The 12,843-nt window shown below is 35.7% G+C and overlaps 1 protein-coding gene across 1 annotated transcript; it reads right to left on the bottom strand.

Annotated features, from left to right (window-relative positions):
• Positions 1–4,689: 4,689 nt before the first annotated feature.
• On the bottom strand, positions 4,690–12,557 carry LOC124164193 (15-hydroxyprostaglandin dehydrogenase [NAD(+)]-like). Its single transcript, XM_046541405.1, has 8 exons — positions 12,444–12,557; positions 12,094–12,321; positions 11,849–12,009; positions 9,712–9,835; positions 8,907–9,013; positions 5,578–5,751; positions 5,331–5,485; positions 4,690–5,248 (listed from the first exon to the last, which is right to left on the bottom strand). Exons 2-8 carry the CDS (start codon positions 12,263–12,265, stop codon positions 5,095–5,097), a joined length of 1,047 nt encoding a protein of 348 aa, XP_046397361.1. The 5' UTR covers positions 12,266–12,321; positions 12,444–12,557; the 3' UTR covers positions 4,690–5,094.
• Positions 12,558–12,843: the final 286 nt, after the last annotated feature.

Here is a 12,843-nt window from a genome sequence, read left to right as displayed (position 1 = left end):
CCTCCCCCTAGACCATGGCTTGCCTTACTTGTTATGATCCTGGGTATGCCCTTGGTGGGTTTAAAGAAAATTTGTTGAATACTTTCGTTTCAATTCGGTACTTATTTTGCTTAAAGACTTTTGCTTCTATGTGGGGGCAGCTGACCCCCCTTCCCCTTGCTGTGTATGCCCATGATTACGAATAGATTTTCTTGTGCGTCCATGATACAGTAATAGTGTTTTTAACATACAGATAACCCTACGGCTTTTCTCACAAACTTTTCAAATATATCCTGTTGGTACATTAGAATTAGGAAGTTGACGATTATATTCTGAAACCTGTGTTCTGATAATGACAGTTTTGAAAATGTAATACATAGTCACAAATATGAATTTCCTAAAATCTGATTGGTAACTGGCAGACTACTTATCCAGGGGCGGATTTAAGCTACTTAAGCTCAAGCCTTTGGGCCCTCACACTAAAAACAGCACATTAATGAAACTTTTTATGTATAATTAAAACTTGCTGTATTGGCAGTATAAACAACTGAACTCATGTGTTGTTGGGAATTATACTCAACTTAATTTTTGGAAATAAGTTTTCTTTTTCTATTATTTCCATTTCATCTTCCTTTTTAATCCTTAAAATACTTTTCGAAAATTTACAATCAGCCAAAAGATTGTTAAAAATTTCCAAGAGACCCACGTGAATGCTTGTTGACATGAACAGCATTCATTCCATTCTGTCTCAACCCCAATGTTGGACCTAGTGCTAATCAACTTAATTGTATGCCCTTTGCTGATGCCCCCAACTAGAATATTCTGTCTAGAGAACTGCCTTTCAATATCATATCGCAGGTTTTCATTCCACCTATCTGTCAGCATTTTGAAGGAAACTCGATGTGTTATTGGGGTCTGAGGTGATTGGCCTTTCAAATACACACCATCCCCAAGGAACTATGTCCCACATAGTTGTATTTCATCTCAATGCCAATTTCCTGTCAAATTATTTGTGAAAACCATATCAGTATCATCTTGAAATTTTCAGGGTATCTATATTAGATCTGTTAGTGTGTAGGTAGAGTACTAAATCTTCAGACACCCCTACATCCTCATCTGCTCCTCTTACCCTGAATGCATGTTACCTACTCATGCACCTGTGACTTAGTTGGGAGTGAGTTCAATCTTTACCTATCCAAATCAACTTACAGCATGAATCACTGAGTGAGTGATGGAGTATACTCTAATAATTCTAACTAAAGTAACTCTAATTTCCTGTTTCTCAGTTATAAACTAAAGTTGACCTCATCACCTGTACTGGTCAAAGTTTGGAAGTGCATACAGTTGGTATGTCTGGAAATGAGACCAATGCAGTGGAAGTGATGTGTCCTCTTGAAGAACAATACATTAATAGGGACAAGGCTAAAAAATGCATAATGACGGGAATTATTCATTTGCTAGGATCTTATGATTTATGTGATCCAGCCATCCTTATCTCCTTCTCCCATGCCACTTCCTTCAATTCCTCATATTTTTTTCCTTGTGTTCTTCTTAAAATGCAACAAGTACTGATGTTTATGTCTTCCATGAGGTATTTTTGCCTGTATTGCATTCCTCATGCAATTTCTGTGCCTTGCGACATGACCTACTCTCTGTGTACTTAGCTCTAACTGGGTCTCTAGCAAATGGTGCTCCTCACATCCCTCATTTTCTCCACTTTGTTTCTCACCCTGTCTGTACATTTGATCTGCATGCATCCTCAATGGGCTTATTTGCCAACATTTTTACAGTCGTGTATTAGAATCAAAAAGAATTAAGGGATTTTTAAGTAAATTACCACATATTTTTTTAAACATGAAAAAGTATAATTAAGTAGTTTTCGGCAGTGAAAAAGTAAATTATTAAACCCTATCATTGAAAGATTCATAATAGGTACATTTCATGAAATCACTCTCCAACCGTCACGGAAGAATTGCATGGCAAAGATGTTTATTTCAGAGATTCCCTGAGGCATCACCCAGATTTAAACCCAGTACAGGTATCCCCCGAGTTACGTAAGAGATGCGTTCCGGCAGACTATGCATAAGTCGAAATTTACGTAAGTCGAACCTTTGCGATGGCGCTTCAGAGATTGCTGTAAAACAAGTTGTATCGTACAAGAATGAGCGCAACCACATACGCCACCACATCCATCGCTAGAACTGCAAATTTTCACGTTGATTGCTGACTTGGGATTTATAAGCGATTTTTTTACAGAAATTAATGAAATTTCCTTCGAGGAATGACAAAAATGGGTCACTTTGTTATTTTTAGCACGTAAAAAACTCGATAATTATTCGATATTTTTTCTACCATAGGTTGTACGGGCGAATATCTACTTCTTCGCGCTCGCATTCGAAAATTAACGTAATCATTTGAAATACGGTTATCGCTTACGTAAGTACGGATTTACGTAAGTCGAGACATACGTAACTCGGGGGATGCCTGTACTCTTCGATCCACAGCAAAACGCTCCACCTGCTGCGATGCCACGCTCTGTTTGGGTGCATTGTTGGGCTAATGTCTTCCTAATATTCCAGCAGGGACATAGTCACAATAAATTTCTGGGTGGTTTATGAGAGGAGGGGGTTCATTAAGTACGGCTCTTTTGGAGGGGGATCAATTAAAACAGTATCTCCTGAACAGGGGTGCAGCTAAGATTTAAGGCTAGGAGGGAGGGGGGGGTTTAGGCGCAACTAATACTTAGGGGTGAGGGGGTCTTGCATACCCACCAGGGTAAGCTGGAGTTGCAGGGGCCCTCCTCCAGAAAAATTTTAAGATTAATGGTTCAAAATGATGAGTTTTACGGCTTTCTGGGAGATATTTCATTAATCCTAACACTATTTTATAAGTAATCTACATCCAATTAAGTAAAATGGATTAAACTTAAATATTTCTCTGAGCTCTGGGGGGGTTTATCCTTGCTACGCCAGTGCTCCTGTGCATTTCTGCAGGGTGTGAAACTCCGAGACCCCTCCCATTTCCAACAGACTTGCATTCCACTATTTTCTGACAATGGCTCCCCAAACTACTCACCTGCAGCCAAAATGGCATCATCATAGCTTAACCCATTATTCAAAAAGTTCTGCAAGTTTCATTTATATCTGTGAGCTTTCATAGGGTTGCCCTGGATGAGCTTGATCAAAGACAGAGCCAGATGAAATTAAGGGGAATTTTCTTTCAGAGGAAGGGCAAATATTTCTCCTTCAGCTTTTTCCCTGTGTGTCGCTGAGCCCTTTGCTACCCGTTTCTGAAAATTAAAACATCTTCTGCAAAGGTAGAATTGTTTCTGCAAACATGTTAATGTTCTCTGGGAAAATTGTTCCCAGATATATCGCATATGTTTTGGAAGCAAAGACGCGGGTTTACATAAGGCTCCAGTTAGTGATGCAACAAGGCATGATAGATGTGAGAGAATATTTTATAATTTATATGTTGCAGATAATGCTAAATTTAAATAAAATGGCAAGTTTCATTACATTAATAAAGTATAAACTACATAATTAAATTACAAATGCATGCAATTATTACAAAATTAAATTTAGGCTATCCTATTGATGCTGGCTTAAGCATAAGAGAAATGTTGATTGCTACTATTTACGGTCATTGTAACAAAAATTGATGTAATGCCTATCTGACTATAAGAATCTTGGTAAAAATTAAATACAGGCAGTTCATTGTATATTCTACTTTTCAAATTGTTGGGAAATTAATGCTTTAATGGAGGTCAAATGTTATTTAGATAAAAATGCATGTAATTCCCATTAGCTCTAAAATGCATTAGATTAAAGTTTTAAGTTTTACCTGGAATTTTCCAATTTTTACATTGCTTTTTGACTTTATTGATGTATTTCGGTTGAGTTCCTAATTGAGTTCTTAATTGGTGAATATATCCAAACACACGAAATCTCAATAGGAATTAGAATTAGAAGGAAAATACCTTAAACCAGTCTTTTCCAGTCTCTGAAACCAGTGTTTTCGATTGCCTTAATATGATGACAGATTTGAAATTCATGTCTTCAAAAATATTCCTCGTGGATGTAATTTATGAAAGAAATCTTTAAGTTCGCGAAATATGCCAATAATATTTCCTTTCATTTATTCAGTCACGGTGGATCCTTAATCAGCTGATGCCAGATGGATTATATGAACATAGATATCCTTAGATGGGACCAGTGGTGCAGCGAGGGGGGGTTTTGGGGGTCAAAACCCAGAGCTGGAGAAATTTTTAAGTTTAACTCATTTTACTTAATTCGAATGATTTTACCAATAGAATAGAGTAAGGATGAATAAAATGTCCCTCCAAAAGCCGTAAAACTCACCTTTTTGAACCATTTATCTTTAAAATTTCGCTACCGCTTATCCCGGTGGTTATACCGTACCCCCACACACCCCGGTATTGGTTGCACCTAAACACCCTCAGCCTTAATTCCAAGCTGCGCCCCTGTATGGGACTACATATTCATTGAAACGGTATTTAATTCTTTAGGATGGCACACACTCTTTATTTCACTCCATGTATATTTTTTCTTCTTCTTGTGACTTCTTGTTTTGGCATGTGCTTCAAGATTAAAAATATCAGTTGCAAAAATGTATGTATAAATTTGTAACTGATAAACATATACCTAGTAATTTAATTTTTTGCTATATCTTTGCAAAAAATTATGGTGATTTAAAACTAATCATGCTTAGACATTTATTGGACAAATTTTGACTCATAAGTCAACAAATACACATTTACATCACATAAGTAATGGTTATATATGAACTACATTAAATTTGAGAACACTGACATATAGTAGTAGGTCTCAATCCTATTGAGACCTACTACTATTCCGCTTTTAACGTGATACTTTTTGCCTATATGGCCAACTCAATCAGTTTGGACTGTTACAAGATATAATTTAGGTTCATAAATGAACTACAACCAGATTCTAATTGCCCCCTCTTTTTTTCAAAGATTATATTTTAGAATTTGTTGTTATGTTGATGTTAACTATGTTGATGTCATATGGGAGAAGATATCTATACTAATCTGGGCAGCGCTAGGAAAGAATAAATAGCAATGAACTCCTATTAGTCCAGTAGTTGGCGCACGGAGGATTCAATGCGGCAATTCTTGTAGCATGGATATTGAATCATAAAAAGTTCCCCATCCTCAACTACCCACATTGAGCCATGTGGAGCATGACACACCATATTTGCGACAGCTGCTCCAACTGCATCAGGACTGTAAAGAAGACATTCATCAGATCATGAATAGGTAGTAATATTTATTATCTAGTGGACATTACCCCAAAATTTTGTCATACTTTTGTTTGCATTCATACACCATCACTCGGTCATACTCTTCCTGTAATTCTCTGGTCGGCAAATGGCTTCTACCTTTTTCTATTTTGCAGGTGTTTGATGGGCCAGCACACAGGAGAGCAATTCTTATGTTTCTTAGTCTGTAGTAGAATGGGTCCTACAGATTGATCAAACGAATACTCTTTTAGAAATCTTTAGATTTGAAATTTTACACCTTTCAAAATTATTGAGATTGTGAAAAATAAGTACCAAATAACTTTCATGCAAACCATGTACTCCTCGTCTTGTTGCACAGTAGGTTGGATGCACTGGAAATGGTTTGAGAGCAAATGTTGAACTCATATTTAGTATGAAGCCACCTGGAACTCCTACGTCACAGGATAAATGATTGAACGATATTTCCATGCATTTAGCCACAGCACCCTGATGAAGACAATAATAATTATTGGTATGAACTTTAAAATTTTATCAAATGCATATGGATGAGAATGTATACTTGTATCAACTACCATTAAATTAATGTTTTATGCTGGTATTTGATGTATCAGCTTTTGCATCTTGATACAAACATATCTACACTGCACAAACGCTCAACAAATGCCCACTGAATCAAATCCGCTCATCTAGCACCACTACTAGGGCTACCAGATGAGTGGATTTGATTCGGTGGGTGACTGTCGAGCGTTTGTCCAGCGGAGGTATTGCTCTGACTAAAAGTGCAGTTGACCAATGTATCAGTTCCTATGTTATAAATCCTTAAATTTAAGGACATGAATAGATAAAAAAAATTCCAGACTGTAAAACTTTTCATTACTTACTATTTCTCACTTATTCAACAAATTTAATCTAAAGCAACCTTGCTTATGGATGTGCAAAAAATAGCAGCATTTTGTAACGTATGTATTTCATTTCCTTTAGAATTTCTTGATACATATATCCCAGGTATAGGTCAGCACTCAGAAAGATGATATATGTATCATTTCAATTCAAACAATCCTCTAAATTGTGTTTTCTCTGTAAGAAGAATCTTCACAAAGTGCAGACTGGGGGGAAATTATTTGTGTTACATTGATGAATGCCAATGGCAAAGTTAAAGTAATCAAAATGGGTACTCTTTAGCATCCCTTCTTCTGATACTTACATGTTGTAGTCAGAAAAAAATTGGTTTAATGTATTTGTTGTATGCACTTGATAGGGAGGAAAATAAAATAATTATTGTATATTTACAGTGCAATGCTAATGGTATTGTTTACTCAGATCCTAAATTGCAATTCATTAAGAATTTGGTGGATGAAAGGGAAGTAGGAGTTAGGACAGAAAAGGTCTTCCTGTTTCAGCCATTCTCTCAGAAGACTGAGATACTAAAATGTGAATGTTGCCACCCACGACTCATGAGGGGGTGAGGTCATTAAAGTTCTGGTTTTTTGATGGAGAGCTATCATGGAAGGAAGGAATCACTAGCAAGACACAACAAGCCACACTAGGCCAAATTGTACCTAGCGTAGAAGCTACGACTTTGAATGAGTTTGCAACATCACCAACTTTAAGGTAAAAGGCTGTTGATTTTTCATTGTTCCAGAAGAGCGAGATGGAAGACAAAATGTAAAAATACTTATGTCTATATTATTCAAGTTCTATCAAAATCAAAAATATAATTTGAGTGGCAAATGAGCTCATTATTTTTTGGTCAGTTTAGCGAGAGTTTTCTAAATTCTAGAATGAGCCTCTCCTAATTTCACTACAATCTTGCCCCCCTTGGTCATTCACTGAGACTTTGCAGTACCTATGGTAGAGTCGAGGGTTTTGGGGCTCAAGAATCGTTTTGACTTGTTTTTAATGAACTGGCAGTGGGTCAGAGTAGATGCAAGTTAATTTACATTTGTGAGTCTACCTGTTGCCAGACTCTATAGTCTCTGAAATGCTTCAACACAAGCACTTCATGCCCTCCAAGGAAATTGGAGCAATACTTTGTTTTTCTCAGCTGTTCTTGGAATCTATAAAAATGCATTTATATAATTTTAGAAAAATCTTCTCGGGATTGCGCGCGGGTTAGATTATTTAAGAGCGAAATCCCGAGAAGATTTTTCTAAAGTTATTCGCCGGGAAAGTGTAAAATCATACATTTATATAATATTTGTTTTACTGAGTTTGAGTATTTTCAGGCTCCTGGATTATTGATAACATCATGGTGAGAGAGAGGTTCAGGAATAGCATGAAAAATTTGCCTGGCTTCCCTGTGGTGATTGTGGATTTGAGGCAACCTAGTGCATATGAGATATAAAATATTATCCAGAAGACTGGTGACTCACAGGCTGTAGAGCAAGTGTAGGATATGATAAAAACGGAAGTGTGTAAGTGGTAGAGAAGATGAGTTGAAGCGGAGAAAGTTAAAGGATAAAGGAAACATGGGTCAGCATGGAAGTTATCACGAAAACGGAGAAGACACAGAAGAGTTTGTGAACAGAGGGCTGTGAAATAAATATATAGCCAAATGAACAATGTATTACCATGAGAAACCATGAGGTCAAGAAAGGGTTGGTAGAAAAGGCAGTGTGAAGACATGGAAAAGTTTCAGAGGGAAGGAGATCAGATTAGTGGGCATGAAAGGTCAAAAATCAAGGCTAAAATGGAAGGGCATGGACAACCGGAAGAGGTTCAGAGCATGCTGAGGGAATATGCCAAAGACCTGCTTGGAAGTGGGAGAAGACTGTAGAGATTGAACTTGGAGGAGGGAATTATGGTGGAGGAGGTTAATCTCAGACAGGGATGTTTGACGTGGAAATCGAGAGAGTGACTTTGGATATCAGGTGGTGTGTGTGGATGCTGTGCAAATTTCTGTAGAATTTAGGGAAGGCTTGGAAGAGAAAGTTTTTTTTTTAATTATATAGTATGTGGAAAATATGAGGGGTCATGGCCTTAGGAATTTGTGTAAAGAGTTCTAATGGTACTGCCTATAAGATTGAGCATTAGACTGTAGAGTTGATTGGATGACTAGCCTATCATCACATGCAATGGAAGTGTTACTTTGGGTTGTATATAGATGAATGGAGGTGAAGGAAAGTACTTATCTGGGGAAAGTTTTAGTAGTTTCAATTCCAATCATTTAATATAGAGCCAATTTTATAATGTCTGGTTAGCTTTAACTGGAATATGGAATAGCCAAAACTTTAGCTGGAGAATGTTAGTAAGTTATTGCGAGTAAAAGCAGTTCAGAATAATGTTTTGTCAAACTCATAATGGGTGCTTTCCAATCACCTTGTGCAGATTAGCTCACATCGCAACAGATTGAAACACACTAGCGCAGACGAACAATGGTGCAGGATGTGTTCCCATCTGTTTAGCACAGATGACGTCACACCTGCGATTGGAACACGCTCTGAGCTAAACAGTTTAAAACAGATCAGCGCAGATATGCGATTGGAAAGCACCCTATATCAAATGAAAGGATTAGTTAGGTAACTCTAGTTTTCATACTCCATAAAATTTTCTCCAGGCATCTAAAAACCAGCCATTAGTGTGCCCATACACCTAGCCTTTAAGGTTAAAGAAACTTTGACAACTCTCTGACTTGTACTTACCAAATTTATATCACATTCCCCGACCCAGTTGCAAGCATCCATGACACTGGCATGGTTGATGAGGATGTTCACTCCACCGAAGTGATCAAAACATTTTCTGAAGAAAGCTTTAAAACAATTAAATGAATTAAAATCGTCATCTAATGATTATCATCCCACACACTAATTCTTTTGAAAATTCATATGGAATTATCCTTACACATGGTTTATTTTATGGTTTACATAATTCCTTTAAAAATTTTCACACCTAACTCTAGTTTCTTTGAAAAATATTATTCTTGCAACTTATCTGTGTTATAAAACAGAATTCTTTGTATGCATCTGCTTCAAGGGACTCAAAATTAGCTTTGATTATTTGCAAAATCTGTATCCAATACTTGGAGTGTGTACAATGAAATACTGCTAAAAGTGTTATTTGAGTATTTATAAGCCAAATAGATACCAATGGAAAATTAATTTTGTTAATTTTTTCTAAGTGTTTGTTAGTTTTTTCAAAATGAATTTATCATAAATTAAAAACAGAAAATAATAAAATTAATACTAAAATATTGAAACTTAATTTTTTCAGTCAATGTAAACTCATTTGTAGGGAAATAACTGTTAGAAAGTGCCTCAAAAATAAAAATGCACATTTACAGTAACAAAAAGGTCAAATTAGTCTTGATAAATATGTGAAAATAATGTTTTCAAAAAACTTTTTCTTGCTCATTTTTTTCTCTTGACTACCTCATTTTCATCCGTTACTTCACCATCCAAAGTTTGTTTCAATAATTTAAACTCATTATGATAATGAATACCTTCTCACCATGAATGTGACCTTCACATGACACATCACCATGGTAAAACAGTACACTCCCTTGTCCAAATTGTTCACCTAGGATGTGAGCGGCTTTTTGTCCAGCTTGTCCATCAATATCCACTATTAAAACCTGTCAAGAAATATGCAACTAATTCATTAATCAACTCTTATAAGAGTGGTTTATAAAATGAATTTTGGCAAATCGTGAACACAAGAGGTGCTACAGGAGAAAATAATTTGAAAACGGCTATTTTTAAGGAAATGTCGATATTGCCAAGAGAAAATTAGGGAGGGGTCTTTAATGCAAACATGGAATTATTGAAAGTAATAGAGTATGCAATCTAAAATAAATAAAAACTAAAAAATTGGGTAATTTCAGAGCAGAAACGATTTTTTGAAAAGAATAGGTTGCAAAAATGGAATAATCATAGTGGTATTCAGTTATTGGTTGCAATGTAGATTGACAATAGTTTCATATTTTTGTGGCTAAGGAACGACTTTGATGGATGATATTCTCTTAGATAGGGTGTTGATTAGGGTAGTTTGCAATAACCCAACCTAACATTATCGAACCAACTCCAATATAATCCATCCCACTCCAGTATTATCTTAGTCCATTCCAGTGCATTCCAACCAACTCCAACATTACTGAGACTTCTCCAGTAAGGGAGAGTGGGGCAAAACGAACTGGGCGGGCTAAACCGACCCTTTTAAAATCACCTGGTAGTTGTTGCTTTCAAGCAGGAATATTATAAACTAGTTGAAGTGGCCGCCGCCATTACCAGCAGATCGAGCCTGTTTTCATTTGCATAATGGCCGCCATTTAGTTTCTGTGAAATTTTCAAGTTTTAGGCAGTTTTCTTAAGGATTTTTGTAATATTTGTTTTGGATATGGCAGCTATTATCCCAATCTGCTTTACCAACAATAAATTAATATGATAAATTAGTGTTTTTAGTTGTGTTTCTTTAAGCCCGTGTAGCCAAGTAGTTGATTTTGGATATGCTTGAGTTACCATATTTATTATGCTGAGTGTCGAGGGGCAAAACCGTCATCAGAGGGTGGGACCGGACCAATAGAGGTTGGATGCTCTTAAAGATAGGGATGATTGTGACGAAAGGAGACGAGGAGGCTGGCATATTTAGCAATGAGTTGTATTCCAGTTCCAAGAATAAAGTGGGTTGGATACAATGTTTGAACTGCAAAGGGTGGGCTCATGAGGCGTGTTCAAATTGTGAAGAAGAAGATGACAATTTCATTTGTGATTTCCCTGCATATCCAAGTTCATATCCAACCTCACATATTGTTAATTTAATATTTCATGTTGAGAAATATCACACACTTGTTACATGTGTGTTTGTTAAATTAATCTTCCAAAATTGTGCAATAAAGGTTTTGTAAATACAAATTCTATGGGTGACTGTTTTGCCGACCTATGGGGCAAAATCGTAATTTTGTCAATATTTGAAAAAAAAATTATACATATTGATGGCTAAGTTCTAAAAAGACGTATCTCAAGAATAGCAATTTTTCAGGAGAGCAAAAAAACGATTAATTTTTTGTACTTGTACACTGAAATTAAAAACTAAAAGTTCATAAAACTGAAAAAGAAGCATTCATTCGCAAACAAAGTTGGTTTTTGCTTGTATTTTATTTTTTAATGTTATTATACACTTTGTTTAAGATACCTGTCTCAAACCGGCTGAATTTGAGATACACACGTAGAACTTTGCCATCAATATATGTAATCACTATCATAAAATGCATTTACATTAATATTCCACACCCTAATTATTAATGCATTAATGTTACTATTAACCACATTTAAAAGAATATCAGCCCCAGAAGGTCAAGTTTTTAATGAAGAAAGGTTAACCAGTCGGTTTTCCCCCACTTTCCCCTAATATGAAACCCTCACCAACATTATGCAACCCACTCTAACATTATTTAAATCATTCCAACATTAACCATTCATAGCTAAAAACATATTGCAGGAGAGTGTGACTTACTTCATTACTTATATCCCTATCTGCACAACATGGGTGATATGAAAGTATGACCAAGAGTATATGGAAAGTGAATGATAAAATGTTTTTGCTTCGGTACTTCTCACTCACAAAATCAAAAATGGAAATAAAAGTGTACCTTTACACCACAGCATAGAAGCTTCTTAGTTATACTGTAGCCAGTTCCAGTTGCTCCTCCAGTGACAATGGCAACTTTACATTTTGGGTCCATTAATTGTTCAGTGGTCGTAGTATATGCTCTTGATGACAAGCCATCCCTTTTTGTGGGAAGTGTTATTGCTACAAGGAGCAAAAGCAATTATCAAATGCATTCTGAACTATACCCATTTTTTATTATTATAATCCCTCATAATGCATAATCACCTCTAGGAGAAGCATAACTAAGACTTCTTTTAAAGAAGTTCAGTTGATTTTTTGGTATAACTGAGTGAGATGATTTGTATCTAGTCAACTGAGGATGTTTAATGCAACCTTGCAGAAGATTCCTGCTATATTGCAGTAATCTCGGACTAAATTGCTTCAGAGGCTGCATCATTCACTCACTGCACCAAATTCTTGTTGTAACTTGTTCTATGATCATTTGATCATAAGCTATTAAAATGAGCAATTGAGGGAAAATATCATTCAGATTATTTCTGTAGCAACTGTTTAACTGCCATTTCAGGAGTTAAGGTAGTGCACGAGTTTATGGCAAAAATATCAAACAAACATACCTGGAGAAAACAATTTCTATTGCCATAATATACCACTGTTATTTATTCTACAGATTTTAGCAGTTTTACTTCAATTAGTATCTGCTGTTTACCATGTTGCTATGGAAAACAACTCACCATCTATGAATTTAAAGATTTGTATGTAAATATTTTAGGTAGGACAGAATATATTTTAGACTGATTATATATTCGTATTTTAATAATGTTGTGGTATGTCTTTTTTAAGAAATTTTGTGAATATCTTACATTTGCTTATTGGCAGTGATGACTCTGTGTGCAAATTTATTTTGTTCACCCTATAGGTCAAACAGTCATAATTGATTTTCTGTTTAATTTAAAAAAAATTCAAAATAGATTTTTATTGTTATATAATTATTCTGGGATTCTTCTGATTAATATT

This window comes from Ischnura elegans, chromosome 8 (genome assembly GCF_921293095.1).
Source record: "Ischnura elegans chromosome 8, ioIscEleg1.1, whole genome shotgun sequence".
Taxonomy (NCBI): domain Eukaryota; kingdom Metazoa; phylum Arthropoda; class Insecta; order Odonata; family Coenagrionidae; genus Ischnura; species Ischnura elegans.
Note: the sequence above shows the minus strand (reverse complement) of the source record. Positions and strands in the feature narration are given on the sequence as shown.